The sequence below is a fragment of the Dromiciops gliroides genome, chromosome X (assembly GCF_019393635.1).
Source record: "Dromiciops gliroides isolate mDroGli1 chromosome X, mDroGli1.pri, whole genome shotgun sequence".
Classification (NCBI taxonomy): Eukaryota; Metazoa; Chordata; class Mammalia; order Microbiotheria; family Microbiotheriidae; genus Dromiciops; species Dromiciops gliroides.
Window position 1 is genome coordinate 31,537,176 of NC_057867.1, and position 24,445 is coordinate 31,561,620.

The 24,445-nt window shown below is 50.4% G+C and overlaps 2 protein-coding genes across 2 annotated transcripts; both read left to right on the plus strand.

Moving 5' to 3' along the window:
• Positions 1-10,298: 10,298 nt before the first annotated feature.
• LOC122733705 (renin binding protein) lies at positions 10,299-15,188 on the plus strand. Its single transcript, XM_043974323.1, has 11 exons — positions 10,299-10,591; positions 10,727-10,830; positions 11,218-11,293; positions 11,532-11,607; positions 11,826-11,998; positions 12,214-12,438; positions 12,593-12,674; positions 13,164-13,339; positions 13,735-13,866; positions 14,824-14,911; positions 15,001-15,188. The coding sequence occupies exons 2-11, from the start codon at positions 10,730-10,732 to the stop codon at positions 15,069-15,071; spliced, it is 1,200 nt and encodes a 399-aa protein (XP_043830258.1). The 5' UTR covers positions 10,299-10,591; positions 10,727-10,729; the 3' UTR covers positions 15,072-15,188.
• A 386-nt stretch (positions 15,189-15,574) lies between these two features.
• NAA10 (N-alpha-acetyltransferase 10, NatA catalytic subunit) lies at positions 15,575-22,894 on the plus strand. Its single transcript, XM_043974852.1, has 8 exons — positions 15,575-15,737; positions 16,618-16,716; positions 17,281-17,339; positions 18,609-18,654; positions 18,796-18,911; positions 19,200-19,244; positions 21,300-21,384; positions 22,549-22,894. Exons 1-8 carry the CDS (start codon positions 15,717-15,719, stop codon positions 22,780-22,782), a joined length of 705 nt encoding a protein of 234 aa, XP_043830787.1. The 5' UTR covers positions 15,575-15,716; the 3' UTR covers positions 22,783-22,894.
• The last annotated feature ends 1,551 nt before the right edge of the window (positions 22,895-24,445 follow it).

Here is a 24,445-nt window from a genome sequence, read left to right on the forward strand (position 1 = left end):
GCTTCCAGTCCCAGTTCTTTTAACCAGCCATTTGGCTTCGGTCAGGTCACTTTCTGGACCTCAGTTATCCCAATCTGTGAAGGGGGCGGAGCAGAGGAGATGACCAAGGTGACGTCTAAGGGGCCACCTTAGAACCTGAGTTCTCCTAGTATATGTTATTACCTGGAACTGAGCACATGGACCAGGAAGAAAAGGGTGGAGGACAGGGTCCAGGGTGTGGGCCACAATGTCCCGGGGTGGCTGGGCATGATGTAACCAGCTGCTTTGTTAGACTTCCCCTGCTCAGTTCCCACTTTGCATTCTTTGCCCTGGGGAAGAGGGAACCAGGACAAGGACGAGATGCCATATTTGGGGACAGATTAGACTATGGGGTCCCCTCTTGCATAGGTCACCTCCTGTTTCCCAGAGAATGCTAGAGGCAGAAGAAACCATCCAGTGTAACCTCATCTTTCCCCAGCTAGAGAAAGTCAAGTTTGGTTAGTGGAAAAGTGATAGTCTCATTATCAAGTGGATTTCCAAGCTAGGACAACATTAAACCAAAGTCATTTTCCTAAAGGGCCAGGCAGGGGCCACAAGAATCTGCATTGGGTCAGGATGCCTTTTCCCCTTCAACAACAGTTTGGAACTCGGGAGGATTTCACTTAGCCCCTCAGAAGCTGGGATCCTTCTCTGGTGTCTCCAGTGCCTCTCTTTGCCCTTCCTGCCCCACTTGCCCCACCCATCCCATCCCCAGTTACCTCTTTCTGAAGCCCAGCTGCCATCACACCTGGTCCTTCATCACATGGGCCTCCAGTTTTTTCCTTTCTTTGCACACTGTGGCACTCAAGAATTCCAGTCGCCCTATGCCCAAAATACCCTTTGACCCAGTAATACCACTACTAGGTCTGTATCCCAAAGAGATCATAAAAAAGGGATAAGGGGGGGGGGTGCAGCTAGGTGGCACAGTGGATAAAGCACCAGCCCTGGATTCAGGAGGAACTGAGTTCAAATCCGGCCTCAGACACTTGACACTAGCTGTGTAACCCTGGGCAAGTCACTTAACCCCTCATTGCCCCACCAAAAAAAAAATGCTTTAGTGTAGACCTCAAAGGATCCTGCTAAGATTGGGACAGGTAGGGACTAATGGAGAATTGGGGGTGGGGAGTAACTGAGAGCAAAGGCAGGAATGAGAGAGATGAATGGCTGCAGGAGAAGGTATGTGAAAGGGAACGGGAAATGGAGAGGGGGAAAAGGACAACCTTTAATGCTATGCTCAGGTGATTTGGACTTTATCTTGTAGGCAGCAGAAGGAATCATGGAAACCCAAGCAAGAAGAGGATGGAGTAATCCTTGGACAAAGGGCCTGGGCCAGGGTTCGGCTCCCCTCACCCCCCACTCGCCATGTCATGCTGGAGGCTGAATGCTCTGGAAATTGATGGGCATGGGCAGTTGTGCATCTAATTCCTTGACCTCCCAGCAAGTGACCAAACATAGCTCACTATTATAGGCCCAAGACGGGGAAGGGCCCTCACACAGGAGCATTGGAGAGAGGGCCCCTTCTCCATCAGCCTGGGCCAAGGATGTCAGATGCCTAATATCTCCATTCCAACTTATTGAGAATAAGGGGCGAGGGCAGCTAGGTGGTGCAGTGGATAAAGCACCGGCCAGCCTCAGACACTTGACACTAGCTGTGTGACCCTGGTCAAGTTACTTAACCCTCATTGCCCCACCCAAAAAAAAAGAGAATAAGGGGCACCCTTCCCAGGCTGTGCTAACTATGCTGGTGATTCCCCTATTGGGAGTAATATGGGCTGAGGGAGTGTTCCCCTGAGCACTTTGATGGGGGTGCTTCTAGCTCACGGATGGATGGATGGATGGATGGATGGATGGATGGATGGATGGATGGATGGATGGATGGATGGATGGATGGATGGATGGATGAAAAGGTATTAAGCACTTACTATGTGCAAAACATAGGGTACAAAACAAGGATTCAAAAAGACAGCTATGGGGAGGCAGCTAGGCGGCACTGCAGTGGATAAAGTACCAGCCCTGGATTCAGGAGGATCTAAGTTCAAATCTGGCCTCAGACACTTGACATTTACTAGCTGTGTGACCCTAGGCAAGTCACTTAACCCCAATTGCTTCTCAAAAAAAAAAAAAAAAAAAAAGACAGCTATGGGACCAAAGCAGAGGCAGTTGACAGATTACATCTCTGAAAGGCAGGATGGCTACTAGGTCAGGCTGATAGAGGACCAATGGGGGAAGGGTGAGGATGTTTGTAGACGGTTGTTCCTAGGGATGCTGGGCTTACCATATGGTGTCTACCAAGTCTCTGCTCAGTCAGATAGGTGACACAGTGGATAGAGTTCAAGGCCTGGAGTCAGAAAAGCCCAATTTTTTTTTTTTTTCCTGGGCAGGGCAATGAGGGTTAAGTGACTTGCCCAGGGTCACACAGCTAATAAGTGTCAAGTGTCTGAGGCTGGGCCAGTGCTTTATCCACTACGCCACCTAGCTGCCCCAGAAAAGCTCAATTTTGTGAGTTCAAATCTGTGTGATCCTGGGAAAGTCACTTCACCCTGTTTGCCTCAGTTTCCTCATCTGTCAAATGAGCTGGAGAAGGAAATGGCAAACGCCTCTAGTATCTCTGCCAAGAAAAACCAAGTCGGGTCACAAAGAATCAGATGTGACTGAACAAGAAGCAGAAGTCCTTGCTCATCTCCATTAAATCTACAAGATTTTTTCTGTCTCCAGGAAGGTTGGGCACAAAGATAATGGTGAGTGTAGATTGGAATTTGAGTTATTATCGATGGACATTAAACATGAACCAGCACCCCCACCTGCCGGCCAAGCAAGTTGGTCTTGTTCTCAAGCAGCAGGAATGGAAAATGCTTTCTGTAGGTGAGGTGGGAGGGAATGGGGTGATGGCCCGCAGCGAGAAGCCCTTTCTCCCCCGGGTTTCCAGCATAGAGGAACAGTAAGGGTTCTGGTACAATTCTCCAAGTACAGACTAACACCATTGTGGCAGCCCAGATCCATGCAGGGTAGAGGAGATCCCCAAGTTATAACTCCATCCTTTCTGTTCTCAGTCCCTCATCCCACAGGCCAAGGAAACCTTTACTCACTCACTCAGCTTCAGGGATTCAGCCTAGGCCAAGCAGTAACCCCAGGCATGGTGGCAGTTCCCGGGCTGGAACAGCCTGGGCTACTACCTAATCCGGGCACACAAAACCAAAATAAAATCATTCCTGCCCTCAAGGGCCTGACATCACATATAGGGATGTAACCGTTCATGGACAGGGTCTTGAAATTGTGTAATTGGCTAACATGGACAGTCAGCAGGCCCAGACCAAACAGATCTCTTCATTGACTGTTCAGTAATAAAACCCCTTTTCGAAATGTCTCCTCTGTGCCAGGCCCCAAACTAGGTCCAAGTGAAAAGTGTCCTGAAAGTGAAACCCTCCTTTGTCTTCAAGAAGCTTTGGGTCTTCCTGACATTGACACATTTCAGGGAAAATACTAGATCATTTGAAGAAAAAGAGCATGAATAATTAGAGCTTCAGGAAAGGTCTCACTTAGGCTGCACCTGAGCTGAACCTCCAAGGAAGAGAGGAATTGGAAGAGGCAGAGATAATGAAGTAGTGCATTCCTAGCAAAGGCTCACAGATGGGAGATGGAATGATGAGTTCAGAGAACAGCAAAATAAGCCAAATGATGACGATGAACAACTGTGAAAAACTTAGCTCTTCTCAACAATACAATGATCCAAAATAATTCTAAAGGACTCATGATGGAAAATGCTCTCCATATCCAGAGAAAGAACTAGGGAGATTAAATGTAGATCAAAGCAGGCTATTTTCACTTTTTTTTTTCACTTTATTTTTTTACTTTATGTTTTTCTTTCTCACGGTTTCCCCCTTTTGTTCTTATTCTTCTTTCCCAACATGACTAACATGGAAATATGGTTAACATGATTGCACATGTATAACCTATATCAAATAGCTTGCCATATTGGGGAGGGGGGAGTGAGTGGGAGGAAGAAAAATTTGAAACTCAAAATCTTATTTAAAAAATGAATGTTGGGAGGGCAGCTAGGTGGCGCAGTGGATAAAGCACTGGCCCTGGATTCAGGAGGACCTGAGTTCAGGTCTGGCCTCAGACACTTGACACTTACTAGATGCATGACCCTAGGCAAATCACTCAACCCCCATTGCCCTAAACACACACACACACACACACACACACACACACACACACACACACACACACACACATGAATGCTGAAAACTTTTTTTACATATAATTGGAAAAAAGAAAATATTATTTACCAAAAAAAAGAGAAAGGAATGGCAAGTTCAGGTGCAATGTCAGGTGCAATCCTCTGTTTTTCTATCCCACTTTCTTATGGGAATACTTGTTTTATTCCTTAAGTTCAGAATAAAAGATATATATATATATATATATATTTAGTGAGGCAATTGGGGTTAAGCAACTTGCCCAGGGTCACACAGCTAGTAAGTGTCTGAGGCCAGATTTGAACTCAGGTACTCCTGACTCCAGGGCTGGTGCCCTATCCACTGCACCACCTAGCTGCCCCCAAAATAAATATTTTTTAAAAAATTAAAAATTAAAAAACTTTTTTTTTTTTTGCAGGGCAATGGGGGGTAAGTGACTTGCCCAGGGTCACATAGTTAGTAAGTGTCAAGTGTCTGAGGCCGGATTTGAACTCAGGTACTCCTGAATCCAGGGCCGGTGCTTTATCCACTGTGCCATCTAGCTACCCCCAAACTTTTTTTTTTTTTTAAGGAAAGGGATAGCTGTTCCCTAAGTCAGGCAGACTGATGGGAAATTGGAGGGAGAGGTAGAAGATTGGCACCACCAGTGATAAGCACCTCTGGGACACCCAGGTAACTCTATCTTTTAGGCCTTCCCCAAACCCAACCCAGATTCCATCCTCTAGAAGCAACACAGAATTTGGGTTTTTTCCCCACACTTTTCCTTACTTCTTGCTAACATATTTTTTTTTTTTAGTGAGGCAATTGGGGTTAAGTGACTTGCCCAGGGTCACACAGCTAGTAAGTGTTAAGTGTCTGAGGCCAGATTTGAACTCAGGTACTCTTGACTCCAGGGCCGGTGCTCTATCCACTCTGCCACCTAGCTGCCCCCTTACTTCTTTACATTTAAATAATTTTCATTGATATAATTAAGTAATGGGCAATTGATATAATTGAGTAATTGGCAATCAGAACCTGGCTCCCCTCCCCAGAGAGCCATCCCTTTATTGAAAATTGTTTGGTAGCTCAGTGGATAAAGCACCAGCCCTGGATTCAGGAGGACCTGAGTTCAAATCTGGCCTCAGACACTTGACACTTAATATCTGTGGGACCCTGGGCGAATCACTTACCCCTCATTGCCCCGCAAAATAAATAAAGAAAGAAAGAAAGAAAGAAAGAAAGAAAGAAAGAAAGAAAGAAAGAAAGAAAGAAAGAAAGAAAGAAAGAAAATATGCAGATTTGGGCATCGCTATTCCTTAGAATTTTGAGTATTTAAATTTTTTTTTTTTTTTGGTGAGGCAAATGGGGTTAAGTGACTTGCCCAGCCAGGGTAACAGCTGGTAAGTGTCAAATGTCTGAGGCTGGATTTGAACTCAGGTCCCCCTGACTCCAGAGTCAGTGCTCTATCCACTGTGCCACCTACCTGCCCCAAGTGTTTCTTTTCAGTACCTCTTGGACGTGGTTGTATCCTCTACCTATTGCACTATTGTGAATTATTGGCTATTATTTGATTTTGTAAAAAAAAAATGCTGTTGTTTTTTAATCTGGAGAGAAGATATTATAGGGATAAAATATGATCAGGTGATGAGCCTAAATGTATGAAGCCTTCTCAGTGTCCTGTCACATTAATTTTTGAATATTTAAGGTGACTATTTTGTTTGTGTAGACACAAATTTCTATCGAGCAGTTATAATTTTTTAATCAGTTTCCATTCCCTTAATATTGGCTAACTTTTATTTTGTTCCAGGACCATCGAACATCAAACAAATAAATTCAACCAGCCATTTTAGGGAAAAGTTTCAAAAAAAAGAAAAAAGGAAAAGAAAGAAAATTAAATTATGCTGACTCAGTGACCCACTGTTCAAAGAGACCAAAGCATCAATTAGGGCAGCTAGGTGGCGCCATAGTGTTGGGCTTCACTGACTTCCTGAGTTCAAATCTGACCTCAAACACTAACTGTATGACTTTGGGCAAGTCATTTCACCCTGTCTGTCTCAGTTTCCTCATCTGTCAAGTGAACCAGAGAAGGAAATGGCAAACCATTCCAGTATCTTTGCCAAGAAACCCCAAAATGTGGTCATGAAGAGTCAGGCATGACTGAACAGCAAATCTGCTATATAAAAAAGGGAAAGTTCATATAAAAAAGATTCCTCTGAGCAATTCAGAAAAATAAAATCAAAAGAGGGGCAGCTAGGTGGCGCAGTGGATAGAGCACTGGCCCTGGAGTCAGGAGGACCTGAGTTCAAATCTGGCCTCAGACACTTGATACTTAGTAGCTGTGTGACCCTGGGCAAGTCACTTAACCCCTATTGCCTCACTAAAAAAAAAAAAAAGAAAAAGAAAATCAAAAGAGGGGCAGCTAGGTGGCGCAGTGGATAGAGCACTGGCCCTGGAGTCAGGAGGACCTGAGTTCAAATCTGGCCTCAGACACTTGACACTTACTAGCTGTGTGATCCTAGGCAAGTCACTTAACCGCAATTGCAAGAACTAGAAAGAGAGCAAAGCATCAATTAGGGCAGCTAGGTGGTGTCATCATGCCAGGCATGGAGTCAGGAAGACTCTTCTTCCTGAGTTAAAATTTGACCTCAAACACCAGCTGTGTGACCTTGGGCAAGTCACTTAACCCTATTTGCCTCAGTTTCCTCATCTGCAAAATGAGCTGGAGAAGGATATGGCAGAGTACTCCAGTATCTTTCTTTGCTAAAAAAACCCCAAAGTGGGGTCATGAAGAGTTGGACATGATTGAATAACAAAAAGCGACAGTTCAGCAGAACTGAACAGACCAGCAGATCGACCTCAGCCTTAACCTTCCAGCTCTGAAAAGAGCTTTATTTTCTCATGTCTTCATATACCTTACCACCTTGGTATATGCCATCTGGCTACTTTGTCATCTGCCTTGCTTCTGCTAACCCATATCTCTAGACCCGGACCAGCACCCTCCATGCCGGACCTCCCCAATCCATGCCCCTGGTCCTTTGGGAGGTTCATCCCTGACCTTGGGAATGAGCCATCTTGATTATTGGCTGACTGTAGCCAAAGCTGCCCATGCTTCATTGAGCCTCCCTGGCCCTGTGCCCAGGTCATCTTGCCATTTGCTGCTCTGCCACTGCAAGCATACCTTCCCCTCCCCACCTCTACCGCCTTCCCAACACTGCTTTCCACCTCTAGCTAAGTAATCATAGTTTCTGGAAATGAGACTTGCCTAATGGATCAGTTTTACCATCCCAGAGACTCTCCTTCCATAGCTACCATTCCTCAACTTTTGTGGTCTTCTCCCTTTAGAATATAAACCCCTTGAGGATAGTGGGAGGTTTACACAACAAACAATGCTTTCTCATTCATATATTCATTGTTTAGGGCTAAACCTCGGTGTTTTGGTAGTTTTTAAAGGCCCCTCGGGTATAACATTCCTCTGTCCCCAGGACAGGGAGGGTGAAAGGGTTGCATTATCTCTACTTTCTGCAAAGTCTTAGAGAAGTGACAGATTGGTATGGTGGAAAGAAGACTGGATTTGGAAAATTGCCTTTCGATTTTGATTTTGTTGTTCTCAGCTTTGTCATTAACTGTGTGACTCTGTACAAACCTTTTAACTTCTCTGGGACTCAGTTTCCTCATTGTAAAATGAGGCATTGAGACTAGATGATTTTTGAGATCCCTTTCGGGTCTAAAACTGTGATTCTCTGACTGGCCTTATGTTCTCTCTCCTGCCATGCCAGCTCTTAGTCCCCAACTCCATGAATAGGAGTGGAGTTGATTCCATACTGCAGAGCCTCAATCCCTAGGTCTCCCCTTACTTCCCTTTGAAAAGGAATCTGAGGGGCAGCTAGGTGGCACAGTGGTGTCATGGGGCGCAGAGCACCCCAGAATTTCTCTGGGGCACACCGAGGAATCTTCTCCTTGAGAAACTAAACCAGAGGACAGATAACGCCTAGAGGAACCAAATCAGACTGAGCTAGCTTGGGATTCCTACCCTTCATTCCGGTCTCTCTTATCCTGGGGAGATAAGTTTGAGTGTGGCTTCGGCCTTTGTGTCCTGAAGAGGGATCCATAGCCACCCCTCACCCAATTCCTTTAGTCACTACTAGTGGGGGATGGTCCTCCACTCCTCACCCAATTCCCCCAGCTACCACCAGTGGGGGATGGTCCACCTTCATTAAAGGAACTTTTCACGGGCAGATGGTCCACCCCCATCAGTCCTCTATAAAAGTACCTTCCGGTCTCCTGTTCGAGGAGATTTGGTACCTCTGAGCCATGTGCTTTATGCCAAATCTCCCCATGAAAAGTCTAAGGATTTCTTTCATGGTTTCCCTCCCCCCACCCTTCCCTTCCCTTGCTCCTAAATAAACTATCACCTTGTTCTAACTAAGTTTTGTGTGCAAGAGGGTGTAATTCTTTAAAGAGGAATTCCCAAGAACCCTAACCCCAACCCGTACCCCATTTTCCCCCTATATCATCGGGTAAGAGCGCCGGCCCTGGAGTCAGGAGGACCTGAGTTCAAATCCAGTCTCAGACACTTGACATTTACTAGCTGTGCGACCCTGGGCAAGTCACTTAACCCCAATTGCCTCACCAAAAAAAAAAAAAAGAAGAAAAGGAATCTGAAGGGCAGCTAAGTGGTGCTGCAATGCATAGAGTGCCAGGCCAGCCTTCTAAGGCTTACTAATTACTAGCTTACTCACTTACTAGCTGTGTGACCTTGGGCAAGTTAATTTACTCTAGTTGCCTCCAGAAGAGAGAGAGAGAGAGAGAAAGAGGGAGGGAGGGAGGGAGAGAGAGAGACAGACAGAGAGAGAGAGAGACAGAGAGAGGAGAGGAGAGAGACAGAGACAGAGAGAGAGAGGAGAGACAGAGAGAGAAGAGGAGAGGAGAGGAGAGAGACACAGAGAGAGGAGAGGAGAGACACAGAGAGAGACAAGAGAGAGAAAGAGAGAAGAGAGGAGAGGAGAGAGAGACAGAGAAAGAGAGGAGAGGAGAGACAGAGACAGAGAGAGAGGAGAGGAGAGACAGAGAGACAGAGACAGAGACAAGAGAGGAGAGGAGAGAGCATGCAGGTGCTCTTGAAAGAGGGGATAATGGGGGGAGGGGAGTGACTGCAACCTCACTTTCACTCCACATGCCATAGAACAAAATCTCAGCTCACTTGGCTGCTCTGCTGGTTATCCATCACCCACCCTGCTGGGGACCTTAATATGAGGTTTTCTAAGGGCAGAACCTGGCTTGTTAACTGGCCTGTAGGACCCTGCTTCCCTTGTTGGAAACTAAGTAGCTAATTCCCCCCCTCCCTTTTTCCCCCCTCTTTGGAGGCAACTGGGATCAAATGATTTGCCCAGAGTCACACAGATAGTAAGTGTCTAAGGGTGGATTCAAAGTCAGGGCTTTCTGACTCCAGGGCCAGTGATATATTGTCTCACCTAGCTGCCCTTAAGCATCTGATTGCTCAAGCTCCATCCTTCTCCAGCAAGGTCAAATTGACTGTTGGGGGTGGCTGTTGGTAGATAGTAACAGTGGTTTAGAGGACTAGGACTAGAAGGATAAACCGGTTGAGGGCACTGATTGGACTTGGTGACAAAAGCTATATAGATCCTTCACTCCCAGCCCTGCCCCCCACCCAACTTCTTAAACTGTGTATCCAGGACCCCTTGTGATTGAACTTGGAGGTGGGGGTTGTAGAAAATATTGGCAGCAATAAAAGGTTATTTATATCTATTTTATATAACCGTATACCCAGGTTCATGCAAATATCTCTTGGATGAAAAAGGGGTCTAAGTGGGAAAAGTTTAAGAAGCCCTGTTCTACATTGATAGGGTTATCTTGAGGCTTGTAAGGAATTAACTCCTTGGGTACCCTTTCTCTTGCTACTGGAGCTCTTTTTGGTCCCTATCCACACCCCAGGGGGTAAAGAGTCATACCACGTTCTTTCTCCTCCTCCTTCTTCTAAACTGTGCGTGGGAAGGAGAGGGTTAAAGAATTGGTTGCGGGGGAGCTGGAGAGAAGGGAGGGAGGAGAGGAGGGATAAGGGAGGGAAGGAGGGAGGGAGGGCGGAGGTCGAAGGATAGGGAGAGAAAGGGAGGGAGCCTCAACTTTAGCCCCTCCCCAGCCCTTCAAGGTTATAAGTTCAGGGCCCCCAGCCTAGGTCTTGGTCTTTTCTCCTTCCGGCTTCAGGAACTGCCTTTAGTCAGCTGAGCAGTCATAGGATCAGCCTCTAGTCCCAGTCTCTCTGCCTCCAGCTCCAGGCTCAGCCTCTAGACTCTAGATTTAGTGTGCTGCTGAGAGGGGAGGGCTTAGGAGCTCTGGGCTCTCCACATCTGCCTCCTCCTCAGACCTACACTTGTCCTGGGGTAGGGCTCCCTCTGGGGGTTTAAGAAGGGAAGGGGCGTGTGTGTCTGTCTGTCTGTGTGTGTGTAGGGGGAGGGAGGCTGCTGGAGTTTGACGTCTTGGCTCACAATTCAGGGTCTGTTCCTTTTATTCCCTAGGAGATGGAGAGAGCTACACTGGCCACCTGGAAGGAGCGGGTAGAGCAGGAGCTGGACAGAGTTGTATCATTCTGGACCAAGTACTCCCATGATTCAGAGCACGGGTAATGATCACCTCTGGGCACCTGTCCTTTGTTCCTCATTCCAAACCCTAACCCTTCTTGCCAACTCATTACCCCACAGCAGAGATCCAGCATGGCTGCCCCCTCCCTCCCGCCCCCAGCCCTTCTCTTTCCCCAACCATCCTACCTCACCCACCCCCTTCTAATCCTTGGCTCCCACTCCCTTTCTAAGGCTCTTGTCTCCTCACTTCTTTTTGGAGCTTAGTACCCAGATATCTTTTAACATCCCCACAAACCAAGCATAAAAACTCCTTCCCTGCCACCCACCCCCACCTCCTGGTGGGGTTTGTTGTTAGAAGATGGCAGTGAGATAATATAGAACCAGAACCAGCCTCCTCCCCATCACTGATGCCCCCTCCTTTCTTCCAGGGGCTTCTTCACCTGCCTCACTAGGGAGGGCCAAGTATATGATGACCTCAAGTATGTGTGGCTGCAAGGACGTCAGGTAAGGTACCCCTCACCTCACTGGAGACCCACATATTCTGGCCCCAGTGTGGTGACAGGCCTGGTTTTGGCGCATACAACATATTTTAGAAGTCCAGAAAGGGTGTAGGTTGAAATGGCTTCTCCCACCTGCAGGTTCAGGGATATTCTAGTCTGTGTGGTTGGAGGAGGGGCAGGAAGAGACTTGATTCCCCCCCCCCCCCCCCTCATGCCACCTCATGCTGGTCTCCTTGTTCCAGGTATGGATGTATTGTCGCCTCTACCGAAAACTGCAGCGTTTCCACTGGTCTGAGATCTTGGATGCTGCCAAAGCAGGTACTTTACTATGGTCTCCCCTACTCCCCACCCCCAAATTCCCCTACTCCTCTCCCTTGTACACAGTATGACCCAGCCTGGGAGGAGGCCTCCTTCTCTGGAATGATCCCTACAGGAAAGGCCTTTTCAATCTCTGTGTCTCTTTCTTTCTGGAGAGGGGTTTGGGATGGCAGAATTGGAGGTCAGGGGTCCATCTCCTCACCTCAAACTGCTTCCAGGAGGGGAGTTCCTCATCCGCCATGCCCGAGTAGCCCCGCCAGGGAAAAAGTGTGCCTTTGTGCTGACCCGTGATGGCCGCCCTGTCAAGATTCAGCGTACCATCTTCAGCGAGTGTTTTTACACTATGGCCATGGATGAGTTGTGGAAGGCCACTGGTGACCCCCGATACCAGGTGTGTGGGGCAGAGGGGGTTAAATCTTCTCATTTGCCCCAGGAAGGGAAGTGACTTGCCCAAGTTCACACAGCCAGGAAGAGGCAGAGCTCCATTCGAGCCTAGAAAATGCCCAGTCGGTTTAGTGGATTAGAGAGGAGGAGTCTGAGGAATTGGCAGAACCCTTTGGCTGATCCCGGGAGACTTCACCTGACCCTATTCTCCTCCTTCCCTAGAGGGAAGCCGTGGAGATGATGGATCAGATTATTTACTGGGTTCGAGTGGATCCCACTGACCTGGGCCAGCCTCAGCTCTCAGGATCCCCCGAAGCTGACTCTATGGCCGTGCCCATGATGCTGCTCAACTTAGTGGATCAGCTGGGGGAAGATGATGACATGATGACCCGAAAGTATTCTGAAGTGGGAGAATGGTGCGCCCAAGACATCTTGAAGCATCTGCAGGTTGGGTGCCCTGGGGGCTGAGGGTGGAGGGAGGCCTGGCCAGTGAATTCAGACTGGTTTAGGAGGGTGTGGGGCTGAGCAGGGCTAAGCCCCTCCTGGGAGATAAAGTAGAGTTTTTATTCCCTACCCCCGCCCCCCACCTGCAACCTGACAGAGGAATGGACAGATGGTGTTGGAGAACGTATCTAAGGAAGGCAAAGAGATTCCTGGCTGCCTGGGGAGACAACAGAATCCAGGTGAATGGATCCTCGATCTAGAACAGTGCTTCTTCAATTTTTTTCCACCCACAACCCCTTTCCACCTTACCCACCCCCAGAGAAATTCTTACCCAACCCCAGGTATCTAGGTATATAAAATAGGTGCTTTTACTGGTGCCCAATATCTCACAACCCCCACAGTTTAAGAAGCTGGGCCCCAGAGCTGGAAGAGAAAAGGACTTGATTTCCATAGAGAAGAGAATGAGGCAGTCTTCAGTTCTAGATTCCCAGTGCTCAGTGGTAGGTGAGGGTGGCAAAAGGAAGGAAGGACCAGGGTACAGTCCTGAGCAAACTCAGAGCTCTGAGTTTTCCTGGCAGAGGATGGTGAAGCAGGAGAGTGTGGGGAAGTACAATCCGTCCGTGTGTGGGCCCTTTGAATATCTCACAGAATTGGGGTGGGGAGGCATGGAGTCAGCCTCCACATCTCCCTCCAGTAGGGGATCTGACTGCATGGCATCCCCACCTCAGGTCACACCCTGGAGGCTGCCTGGTTCCTGCTTCGGTACGCTATGCGCCAGCGAAACCCTGAACTGAAGGCCCACATCATTGAGAAATTCATGCTGCAACCCTTCCATTCTGGCTGGGACAGTGAAAATGGGGGGATCTTCTACTTCCAGGATGCAGATAAATTCTGTCCCACTCAGGTAAGGAGCCCCTGCCATTTGGTCCCTGAATCTGGGAAAGGGCTTTGAATTCTGTAGCTGCCTTGGCCATGCCCAGGGAATGGTGAGGGGCTGGGGCTTAGGGCCCAGCAAGGGGGGAAGCCTTTTCAATCTTAATCTGATGGGGATGACATGCTTCCCACCCTTGGTGAGACAGGACAGTAAAGCAATTCTAGGCCTGAAGTGTGGGCAGCTGGACAGAACTCTGGACATATTGTGATACATGGGAAAGGGGCTAGGCCCAGTGGGACTCATCCTAAAGAAGTGAATAGAAAATAGGGCTGGGGGGGGGGGAAGGAGACAAATTGGGGTGGGGGGAGAGGCTGAGAGATGAGTAGTTGAAAGGTGTCTTTTCTTCTCCTGCCCCCCCCCCCTAGTTGGAATGGGACATGAAACTCTGGTGGCCCCACAGTGAAGCCATGATTGCCTTCCTCATGGGTTACAGTGAGACCAAGGACCCCATCTTACTTCGCCTTTTCTGCCAAGTTGCTGAATATACCTTTGAGCGGGTGAGAAAACTTGCAAAGACCTCCAGGCCAAGCCAGTGAAAGTCTGCATGCTCTGCTTAAGGCCTGGCTAGGCTGGAAAGGGGCCAGGAGGGAGGGAGAGAATGAGACTGAGGGCCCTGTCTGCCCATGGGTGACTCTTGGCCTTGCTTGGGCAACAGGCCTCAACCATGTAGGAAAAGATTATGAATGATCCAAGAGCTAAAGGCCAAATACCTCTAACAGTAGTTAGAACACTGTCCCCAGAGTCAGGAGGATCTGAGTTCAAATTTGACTTTAGACACTAGCTGTGTGACCCTGGGTCCCCAATTGCTTAAAAAATATTGTAGGGAAATATTGGTTTACATCTAGAGAATTTTGTCAGTTCATTTTAGGGAGGACACTGCCAAGATGGGGAGTCTAGAGAAGGCTGAACAGGATGCTGAGGGGACAGATTAAAGGAATTGGGCCCATGCCAATGATACCCTAATTTATAAAGCCACAAACATTTCCCAATTACATTTTGATCTAGTTCTGGGGCTGCTTGCCTGTATGACACCTCTATTCTTGAACACCTGGGCTGTGGTGGACAGGGAAAGAAGGTATCCTTGACATAGAACCTGAGCTGGATTTTGAAGAACAGACTAGTTGGAGGGGTGGGAAGGCCTTAAAGGTGGAGAATGACCAACTCCAAAAATCGATGATTCTTCTGCCTGAGGAGGGGCAGCTTGTGACTTGTCCAAGAGAACGTAGGGAAAGCTGGGATTTGTCCCCTTTCTCTCCGACTGAGAGGGTGAGAGGGAACCAGATCGCTCTGAGCTGCTGTCTCTCCCTCCCTCTTCACTCTACCCTAGTCCTGTGGGCTAGACCCTGGGAGTCGGGTGGGGGTGGGGCTGGGGAGATGGCCAGCCCCCCCCCCCACCCCCTTGGGCCAGGCAGCTCAGTCTCTCTCCTCTTTCTTCTCCTCCCTCCCACCCACAGTTCCCGGACCCGGAGCATGGAGAATGGTTCGGCTATCTGAACCGCGAGGGCAAAGTGGCTCTCAACTTCAAGGGGGGGCCCTTTAAAGGTGAGTGGCTTGGAGGGCCGGGGGGGGGGGGCGGGGCCGGGAAGCGCGGCCTCCCCCCCCCATCTCCCTACCCTCTGCTCCCCACGCAGGTTGCTTCCACGTGCCCAGGTGCCTCTACATGTGTGAGGAGCTGCTCAAGGCTCTCTTGGTGGCCACCTAAGGTGCAGCGCCTAAATACACCGGAGAGCTGGGCCCCAGCCGGCTGCCTCCCACCCCACCCCCCGCCGGGGGCACCCAGAGGACCTCAGCACTTTCTCCGCCCCATTTCTGAAACGCCTCAATAAAGCTTATCTAGCATCGACCCCAGACTCCTTGCGTTTGTGGGGGGCGGGGCGGGGCGGGCGCGACGCACCTGCGCACTGTGGCTGCGTGGGGGCGAGGAGAGAGGAGGGGAGGGGGCGAGGGCTGAGGAGCAGTTGGGAGAGAGGCTGGAGGCGGGGGCCCTCTCGCCCCGTCCCGCCCCCCGGGCGCCGAACTCCGGAGCGCTCCAATGGCACGGGGAGATCGGGGTGGAGGGGTGGGAAAGTCGGGTTTCAGGGGCGGGCCGAGCGGCCAGCGCCAGGCTGCTCATTGGGTGATGCTTCCGCGGCGGGGCGGGAATCCCCCACACGGCAGGCGATTGGACTACGCCACGGGAGGCGGTGCCGGATTGGTTGAGGCCCGCCCCTTCCGCAATTGCCTAGCAGCAGCCAGGATCCGGCGGCGGCGGCGGCGTCGGCGGCGTCGGCGGCGGTGGTGGTTCAGAGGGCGCTTGGGTCTTCTCACTAATCCTCGGCCCGGCTGGGTCCGCTTAAGCATCGGCGCCATGAACATCCGCAACGCAAGAGTAAGGGAGGGATGGAAGTCGGGAGCAGGGTGGAAAGCAAGTAGGGAAAAGAACTTGGGCCGCATGGGTATGGAGGGGCCGACAACTCGTGGACGTGCGCATGCGTCAGTGAAGTGACTTGAGGCGGGCCTCCTTTCTTGGGGTGGAGCCTTGGAGGGAGGGAGATTGCCCCGTGAGGGGGTGGGGCTGGGTGTCTGGCGGGTCTCCTGTCACAGGCTTGGGGCCTTAAGACCCCTGTGTTTTGGAGGGAAGACGGGCTTTTCATATTGCTCCCCTTCTCCCCATTCCCATAAATCTTGTTTTTTGTTTTTGTTTTGTTTCGTTTTGTTTTTGGTGAGGCAGTTGGGGTTAAGTGACTTGCTCAGGGTCACACGGCTAGTAATTGTCAAGTGTCTGAGGCTGGATTTGAACTCAGGTACTCCTGACTCCAGGGCCGGTGCTCTATCCACTGTGCCACCTAGCTGCCCCCATTCCCATAAACCTTAGCTGTTTCTGCACCCATCCCTCCCTACTCCCCCATCTCAAAGCCTCCCCGTAGCCCTCCCCCCCCCAGTGTGTTTTCGGGGTTGCTAGGTGATGTAGTGCACAGAGCACCAGGACTAGAATCAGGGAGACTCATCATTCTGAGTTCCAAAGTGGCCTCAGACACTTCCTAGCTGGGCGATCCTGGGCAAGTCACTTCGCCCTGTTTGCCTCAGTTTCCCCTAGAGAAGGTATGACAAAGCACTGCAGTATCTCTGCCGAGAACATCCCTGGTGGGGTCACAGAGAGTAGTTCAGGACTGAAAAAATGAGTGAACAGCAAAGTGTTTTTGGTGAGATCCCCAAGGACCAAAGTCCACAAGTTGACACTTGTCTGTCTTTTCCCACTCCACCCACAGCCAGAGGACCTGATGAATATGCAGCATTGTAACCTGCTGTGCCTTCCCGAAAACTACCAGATGAAGTACTATTTCTACCATGGTCTATCATGGCCTCAGGTGGGTATTTGGAAGGAACTGGGGGAGGGGGCGGGGAAGGAGATGGAACTTCATTAGTGTTGAGTGGACTGGGATCCAGTGGGAAGGAGAGAGAATCACTGGCTTCAGGGGTTGTAGAAAGCCCTGAACAGGAGACCTGGGTTAAAGCCCTTCCTCTCCTCCAGTCAGTCAGTATGCCCCTGGGCTAGTCACTGTCCTTCTCTGGAACTCAGTTTTCTTATCTGTAAAATAAGAATTCAGTGGGGGCGGCTAGGTGGCGCTGCAGTGGATAAAGCACCAGCTCTGGATTCAGGAGGACCTGAGCTCCAATCCAGGCCTCAGACATTTGACTTATTAGCCGTGTGACCCTGGGCAAGTCACTTAACCCTCATTGCCCTGCCCCCCCCCCAAAAAAATTCAGTGGACCAGATGATCCCAGGGGTCCTTCCTAACAGGTCTGACATTCTCTAATTGTATGGTCAGGAATATGGGGTTTGGGATAGGATTTATTCTTTTATTTATCTTTTTTCCGTTCTCTTCATTTATTCTTCTTCCATTCTCTTTGTTTCTCAAACTCCCCTGTAGCTTTCTTACATCGCTGAAGATGAGAATGGGAAGATCGTGGGCTACGTTCTGGCCAAGATGTGAGTTGTTGACTTCATCCCTATCCCCCGTTTCCCTGTATGGTGAAAGTCTTAGGCCCTACTCCCACCACCCTTATACTCACACCCCTTGTCTGCAGGGTTCTCTAAGCCTTCTGGTTCCTGACTGTTCTATATACCTTTCAGCCCAAAGCCTGCATGTAGGACCTGCTGTCATCACAGTTGTGCCCTCTTGCTGACCAGGATTCCCTGCTGCTATGGGAGGTCCCCAGGGACATTCCCCTCTTAATACCCTTGTTTGCTCTGCTCTGGGTCTTCCCCTTTAGCTCTGGTCTCTGGTGTCCTTCTGAGTATGTCCTTTCCTTCCCACCTGCCCCCCAACCCCACCAGCATTCAGCCCACATTAATGAGAGCACCCACTGCATGTAGGGAAGGGCTTTATGCTAGTGCCAAGGGGGAAAGAGAAAAGATCCAGGATGCAGATTGTATTTGTAAAAAGTGCTTAGCACTGTGCCTGGCACTTAGGGGTCACTATAGAAATGCTTGTTCTCCTTCCTCTTCTATCCCCCTGGGGAACTGCCAGTTCACTTTGGGGGACAGGCATCAAACATGCAAAGTATCAGTATACCAATAGTGCTAGATCTACTTCGGATCAAAGCAGCAGATGGCCCCAGAGTTTGGGGCCTTGTGGGTCTGGCAAAATACGGGTATGTGTCTTAGAGAAGAGGAGAGAGCATTTTATCTTTTTTTTTTTTTTGTGAGGCAATTGGGGTTAAGTGACTTTCCCAGGGTCACACAACTAGTAAGTGTTAAGTGTCTGAGGCCGGATTTGAACTCAGGTCCTCCTGAATCCAGGGCCAGTGCTCTATCCACTGTGTCATCTAGCTGTCCCAAGAGAGCATTTTAAAGGGAAGGTATCAAAGCAGGCATGAATGTGCAGAGGACCATGCTAAGAGAGAGAGAATGTGTGTGGGTGAGTGTGAGTGAGTGTGAGTGAGTGAGTGTGTGTGTGTGTGTGTGTGTGTGTGTGTGTGTGTGTGTGTGTGTAGTCGGCCAAGGGAGATCAAGGAGGAGCTTAGAGCTTAGGAGAGAGCAGCATCCTGAAGAGCTAGAAAGGAGTAAAGGGCTAAGAGAAGGGGGAGATCACCAGTGTCAGCTGCAGCAAAGAGGGCAAGAATTAGGATTGCAGAAAGGGTTCTTGGGAACTTTGGAGACTTTGGTGACCCCACAGCATCAATCACGTAGCCACGCCCTTAGGAGCCACTCCTGTATTTCTGTCCTTATCTTCCATTTCTTTCTTTCTGGCCCTAGGGAGGAAGATCCAGATGATGTCCCTCACGGACATATCACCTCCTTGGTATGTAGACCCCTTTCTTTCTGTACCTCCGGCCTAGGACTGGAATTTCTGCCTCAGGGGTAAAGGGAGTACAGAATCACCTGGTAGGTCCTCTTCCTTTCCCAGCCCCTCAATTGAGATTCCTCTCTTTCAAACCATTAGGCCGTAAAACGTTCCCACCGCCGGCTAGGTCTAGCACAGAAACTCATGGACCAAGCCTCAAGGGCTATGATTGAGAACTTCAATGCAAAATATGTCTCCTTGCATGTCAGAAAAAGGTGAGAGCCAGGAGCTAGGGATGGAGTGAAGAAGGGGAACGTGTAGCCTCTGACTTAAAGTGGGCATTTGAAATCAGAGGAAGAACGGGCCCAAAGTAAGTGGTGAAACCCGAGTCATCCTGAGTCAGATCAGGCTGCGTAGATGATGGGGAGCAAGGTTTTCAAGTGGGGGAACAGCTCTTGGGTTGGGGTGAGGAGTGGAGAGGGGGGGGTGTGCTGTGGCTGAGGAGTCGGGGGTTGGGTGGTGCAGTGTTCTACTGTGTTAACTGGCCCCTTGTTTTCTTCCAGTAACCGGGCTGCTCTCCATCTGTATTCCAACACACTTAACTTTCAGTAAGTAATCTGAGGCCCCCCCCTCCCCCAAAGGAGGCAAGGTGGGGCATAAGTGAGGGAGAGACCAGGGAAAGACTCCTGATCCTTTGATCTTCCATATGGTTGGAGTAAAAATAAAACTAAAGATCTTCCAGGAGCTAGGTTGGCTACAGCACACACATTGCCAGCCAGGGCAGATGTATGTACCCCCATTCCCACAGAGATTGGACATGTGATCATATAGAAAGAAAACAAGTCGAAAACTGGCTTCTCAGCCCAGCTGGGCCACTTCCCACTTCAGTGACTCTTGTTTGAGTACCCTTCTCCCATCCTGTCCCGTGTTTCTGAGCTTCAACTCTCATCTATACCCCTAGAGAGTTGGAGTAGGTGACTTATGAGCTCACTTCTCACGCTGTTCAGCATGATGAAACAAAAAACCCAAAAGACTGGTGGTTTTTGGAGTCAGGAGAACTGGGTTAAAAAGCCTATCTTAGGGGGCAGCTAGGTGGCACAGTGGATAGAGCACCGGCCCTGGAGTCAGGGGTACCTGAGTTCAAATCCAGCCTCAGACACTTAACACTTACTAGCTGTGTGACCCTGGGCAAGTCACTTAACCCCAATTGCCTCACTAAAAGAAAAAAAAAAAGCCTATCTTAGACACTTACTTGCTTCATACCCTCAGACAAGCATCTGAGCCTCAGTGTCCTTATCTGTAAAGTGAGACTGCCTGCCTCCCCAAGCTTCTGTGAAGACCATTTGGAGCCCTTCAAGGGCCATAGAGATGTGAGAGATGTGGCTGGTGAATGACGAGCCTGCTTTGGCATGTGTGGGGTCTTTGGTATGTGGAAATGTGCTCAGGAGAGTTTTCCCAGGGCTGGCCGACAGCTGCTCTGAGCTGCTCTGAGCTCCTTGGCTTTCTTTGTGACTCCCTAGGAGAGCTATCTAGTGATGCTTGCTGGGCAGAGGGCTGACCTCTAAACTGTCCCAGATAGACCAGTGCCTGCGGGTGGTGGTGACTGGGAACTGGAAAGACAGAGCCAGCTGGAGCAAAGCACGAGAAAGGAGCTTGACAGGAAACCTGGAGTCCTGGGAAAGTGGCCCTCCCGCCCCAGCCAAAGCTGTTCTGGTCCCTTCTGGACAGCTCTGATCAGCAGGGAGCGTTTAGGATTGAGCAGGAGTCCATCTTCCTTCCCAGCCTTCCCTGGTGCTCTTAGATCTGCCCCTTTTGAGAAGAAGCTGGTCTACGTAAGCAGCCGGCCTTCAGGCACTTGGCCTGGCTGCTGAATCCCATTCTCCCTCCCACCCCAGGCTACTTTTCTCTAGCTAAATATAGGGGCTGGGTGGGGCTGGAATAAACATTTCTATAGCACACACTATATACCAGGCATTGTGCGGAGTGCAAGTCTGAGCCTTACAGGAGCCCTGGGAACAGGTGCTGTTATCCCCCTTTTGCATATGAGGAAACTGAGGCAGAAGCTAAGTGACTTGCCTGTTGGAGGCAGCAGTTAAACTCAGGGCTTCCAGACCCAGTGCTTAGTGCATGGCTGCAGGAGGGAGGGAGGGGTTTTCAGTTGGTAGTTCAAGAAATGTAAGCTGGGGCAGCTAGGTGGCGCAGTGGATAGAGCACTAGCCCTGGAGTCAGGAGGACCTGAGTTCAAATCCGGCCTCAGACACTTAACACTGGCTGTGTGACCCTGGGCAAGTCACTTAACCCCAACCGCCTCACTAAAAAAACCCAAAGAAATATAAGCTGTGCTTAGGTCTCTCAGCTATTCCTTGGAGACCCCTCAGCTCCCGTGACCTTAATTTGTTGTCTTCTGAAATTGAGAACTACAGCCTGCCTTGTGGCAACTTGCAGTCTTCTCTGCAGTGAGCCCCCCGCCCCAACTTTCTCTTTGATTTTCTCTTCTTGGCAGTTGCAAAATAGACTTGGCCCCTTCATTTGGGTGCTAGCTCCTGGATCCAAAGCCAGGTTGTTGGGCTCTGTTCTTGGATGGCCAGAGAGGGGAGGGAGAACGGGGGTGAGAATCCCTCCCTCCAGGCTCCCTTTTCCCCCTTTCCTGTTCTCTCTTCAAGGATTAGTGAGGTGGAGCCCAAATACTATGCTGACGGTGAGGATGCCTATGCCATGAAGCGAGATCTGACTCAGATGGCCGAAGAGGTAAGCCAATCCAAGGCTGGTATGGGGCAGTCTTAGGGCTTCACTGCAAGCTGGGCCAGGGGGATGGGGGGTGGCGGCCACACAGGGGGAGATCTGGCTCCTGGACCTGGGGCCTAGACCTGGCTCCTAGACCAGGGGCCTAGACCCGGCCCTGTCCCTGTGGGCCCCACTAGCTCCCTCGTGTGAAATGTTCGGGTTTAAGGTCCCTTCCAGCTTTGACCCTCTAACAAGAGAAACCAGTACAACTTGGCTCTGGCAAAGTAAGGGAATTCCCTGAAGTGGGAGGGAATGGAGGAAGACAGGTATGGGCTTGGCCCCTGGTACAGTATGGAGGACGCCCACCCCTCAGGATACCCACCCCTCAGGATGCCCCCCTCAGAATGCCTGCTCCTCAGAATGCCCACCCCCTAGAATGCCCGCCCCCCCAGAATGCCTGCCCCTCAGAATGTCCACTCCTCAGAATGCCCACCCCCTAGAATGCCCACCCCTCAGGATGCCCACTCCTCAGGATGCCCACCCCTCAGGATGCCCACAGCAGAGCACGAGTTCTTCACCAGGGTTGGGGGGAAGGAGGGGTTGGCCGACTTGGGGCAGGGGTGGGGAGTGGTGGGGAGAAGGGAGGGAGGTGCCATCTTTATTTTCACTTCTAACAGAAATGTAGCATTTCCTTCAATTATTTAAAACTATGATTGAGAGAAGTGTTCCATTAGCCTTCCTGGGGACCCCTGTCCCAGAGGATGTTCTGTTTAGAGCACACAGGCCCAGCTGGGACATCGCCGGAGGGGGCGGGAAATCTTTTAATGACTTAATGCTTTGACCTCCTCTCTCTTGCTTTCATACTTGGGACAGGTCTTTGGGGGAGGCAGGCAGGGCAGGCATTATTGTCCCCATTTTACAGATGAGGACACTGAGACCCAGAGAGGTGAAAGGACGTGCCTAAGGTCACAGCGGCAGAGCCAGGACTAGAAGCCAGGTCTCCTGACTCCCTCCTGGTCCGGTGCTCTTTCCACTATGCCACATTGCCTCTTCCTAGAGACGCAGGATGGGCTCTCTGTTTCTTCCTGATTCTCTCTGTTTCCCCCTTTCCCCTTCCTCTGTCCTCTCACTGTCCATCTGTTCCTCCACTTGTCCGTCTACTTGCTCGTCCTTTCACCCTCATGGTAGCTGAGGAAGCAACTGGAGGTGGAGAAAGGCAAACACCCGGTGCTGGCCTCCCTGGAGAACAAGATGGACCCCAAAGTCAACCATGTGGGGGACTGCTGCCGTGAGGAGAAGGGCCTTGGCCCCCCAGCTGAGGACAGCAGCGGCGGTGACAGCAAAGACCTCAGTGAGGTCAGCGAGACCACAGAGAGCACTGACATCAAGGACAGCTCCGAGGCCTCCGATTCGGCCTCCTAGAATCTCCAGCTGGGACGCTGCCGGACAGAAGCCACCCCCATCTGTTTCTCCTCCCTTCGGCCGCCTGATCAGTCCTTCCCATTAAACCATTTGGGGCCCTGGGGGCTGTGTATTTTTGTGAGAAAGTGCTTCTTTGCCCTTGGTAGGAAACGAGCAAGGGGTGTGTGTGTGTGTGTGTGTGTGTGTGTGTGTGTGTGTGTGTGTGTGTGTGTGTGTGTGTGTGTGTGTGTGTGTGTGTGCGCACACGTGTGTGCCCTCGGCCATGTGCACACTCACTGTGGGGGATGTCCTGTGCTTGTGTTTACAAGAAACAGTTTCAGCATATAAGATGGAGGAAGGCTTTGGACTCCCAGCTCAGTGAGTCAGTAGTCTGGTAGCCCTGAAATGGGACGCTCTTCTACTCTTCGTTCGGTGGGCCTGGGATGCACAGTTGGCAAGGGGATGGTTCTGTTCTTGGCCAGAGGCAGATGCGGAGCACAGTAGGCCTTCCTTTTAGGAAGGGTGGTGACAGATGAAGAGAGTGTGGTGAGGTGGTTAGAGAGCTGGCGGGCGATTGCCAACTCCATCTCTCCTCTCCACATGTTGGCTATGTAAGCCTGGGGAAATTGGTAAGCCTGCAAGGCTGTAAGTTAAAGAGAAGGTGCCAGTCTGCTTTGGGAGAGGGACCTTCCTCACCCAGGGCTTCCTGATAGCACTGAAATCACAGGTCCAATCATTAAAGTTTAATTCGATAAACATTCAGTGCCAAGCACTGCCAAGTGCAAGGAGTCTACACAGGCCCTACCCGTAAGGAGCTTAGAATGGAATGGGTGAGACAAAGCAAGCTATATACAGGAGAAAGAGGAAATGAAGAGAGAGAGGACACTGGAATGGAGGGGATGAGGAAAGCTGCTTATCGGAGGTGGTACTTTAGTTGGGACTTAAAGGAAGCCGGGGCAGTTGGCAGCTGGAGCAGAGAAGGGAGTGTTCCAGGCATTGGGGCTAGTGGGAGAGAATGCCCCAGGCTGAGAGGCGGAGGTCTTGGTGATGATCAGCCAGGAGGCAGGGTACATGTTGCAGACTAAGGAGAGGTGTGGGGGGAAGGATTTTGGATGCCAAACAGCATTTTGTTCTTGATCCTGGAGGTGATAGGAAGCCATCGGGGTTTATTGGGTGGGGGGGGGGGTGATGTCATTGGACATCATTTGGCAGATGAATGGGGAGATGAGGCAGGCTGACCCACGGGCAGGTTATTGCAGCAATCCAGGAGATGACGGCTTCTTGCACCACAGGGGGTGTGTGTGTGTGGGGGGAGGTGTAGTATTGAGAGATGGGGGCGGATGGGAGAAATATTGCAAAGGTGAAATCGGTAGCCATGGCAACAGATTGGATGGGGGGGCGGGTGTGGGAGTGGGGAGAAGACTCAGGGACTGGGAGAGGATGGTGGTACTCTATGGTGATGGAGAAAGTTGGAGGATTTAGTGAAGGAACTGGAGTTGTTATTTTGGTGAAGAGATGATGTAGGGGGCCTGTGAAAGCTGCCTTTTTATCTGAGATTGGGAATAATGGATTGTTGAGAGACAGGTCTCAGCTCAGTATAAACACTGCCCCAAAGTGGAATATTTTGAATAAGAGGCCAGATCTTGTGTATGAGATTCTGATGCAGAGGGGCAGCTCACCTGGA

Bases quoted from the DNA above. Each gene is read 5' to 3' on its own strand.
- LOC122733705 (XM_043974323.1), top strand. From the start codon at position 10,730: ATGGAGAGAGCTACACTGGCCACCTGGAAGGAGCGGGTAGAGCAGGAG. The intron at 13,340-13,734 runs GTAAGGAGCCCC...CCCCCCCCCTAG, and splicing joins ATAAATTCTGTCCCACTCAG to TTGGAATGGGACATGAAACT. The intron at 13,867-14,823 runs GTGAGAAAACTT...TCCCACCCACAG, and splicing joins CTGAATATACCTTTGAGCGG to TTCCCGGACCCGGAGCATGG.
- NAA10 (XM_043974852.1), top strand. From the start codon at position 15,717: ATGAACATCCGCAACGCAAGA. The intron at 15,738-16,617 runs GTAAGGGAGGGA...CTCCACCCACAG, and splicing joins TGAACATCCGCAACGCAAGA to CCAGAGGACCTGATGAATAT. The intron at 17,340-18,608 runs GTGAGTTGTTGA...TTCTGGCCCTAG, and splicing joins GGCTACGTTCTGGCCAAGAT to GGAGGAAGATCCAGATGATG.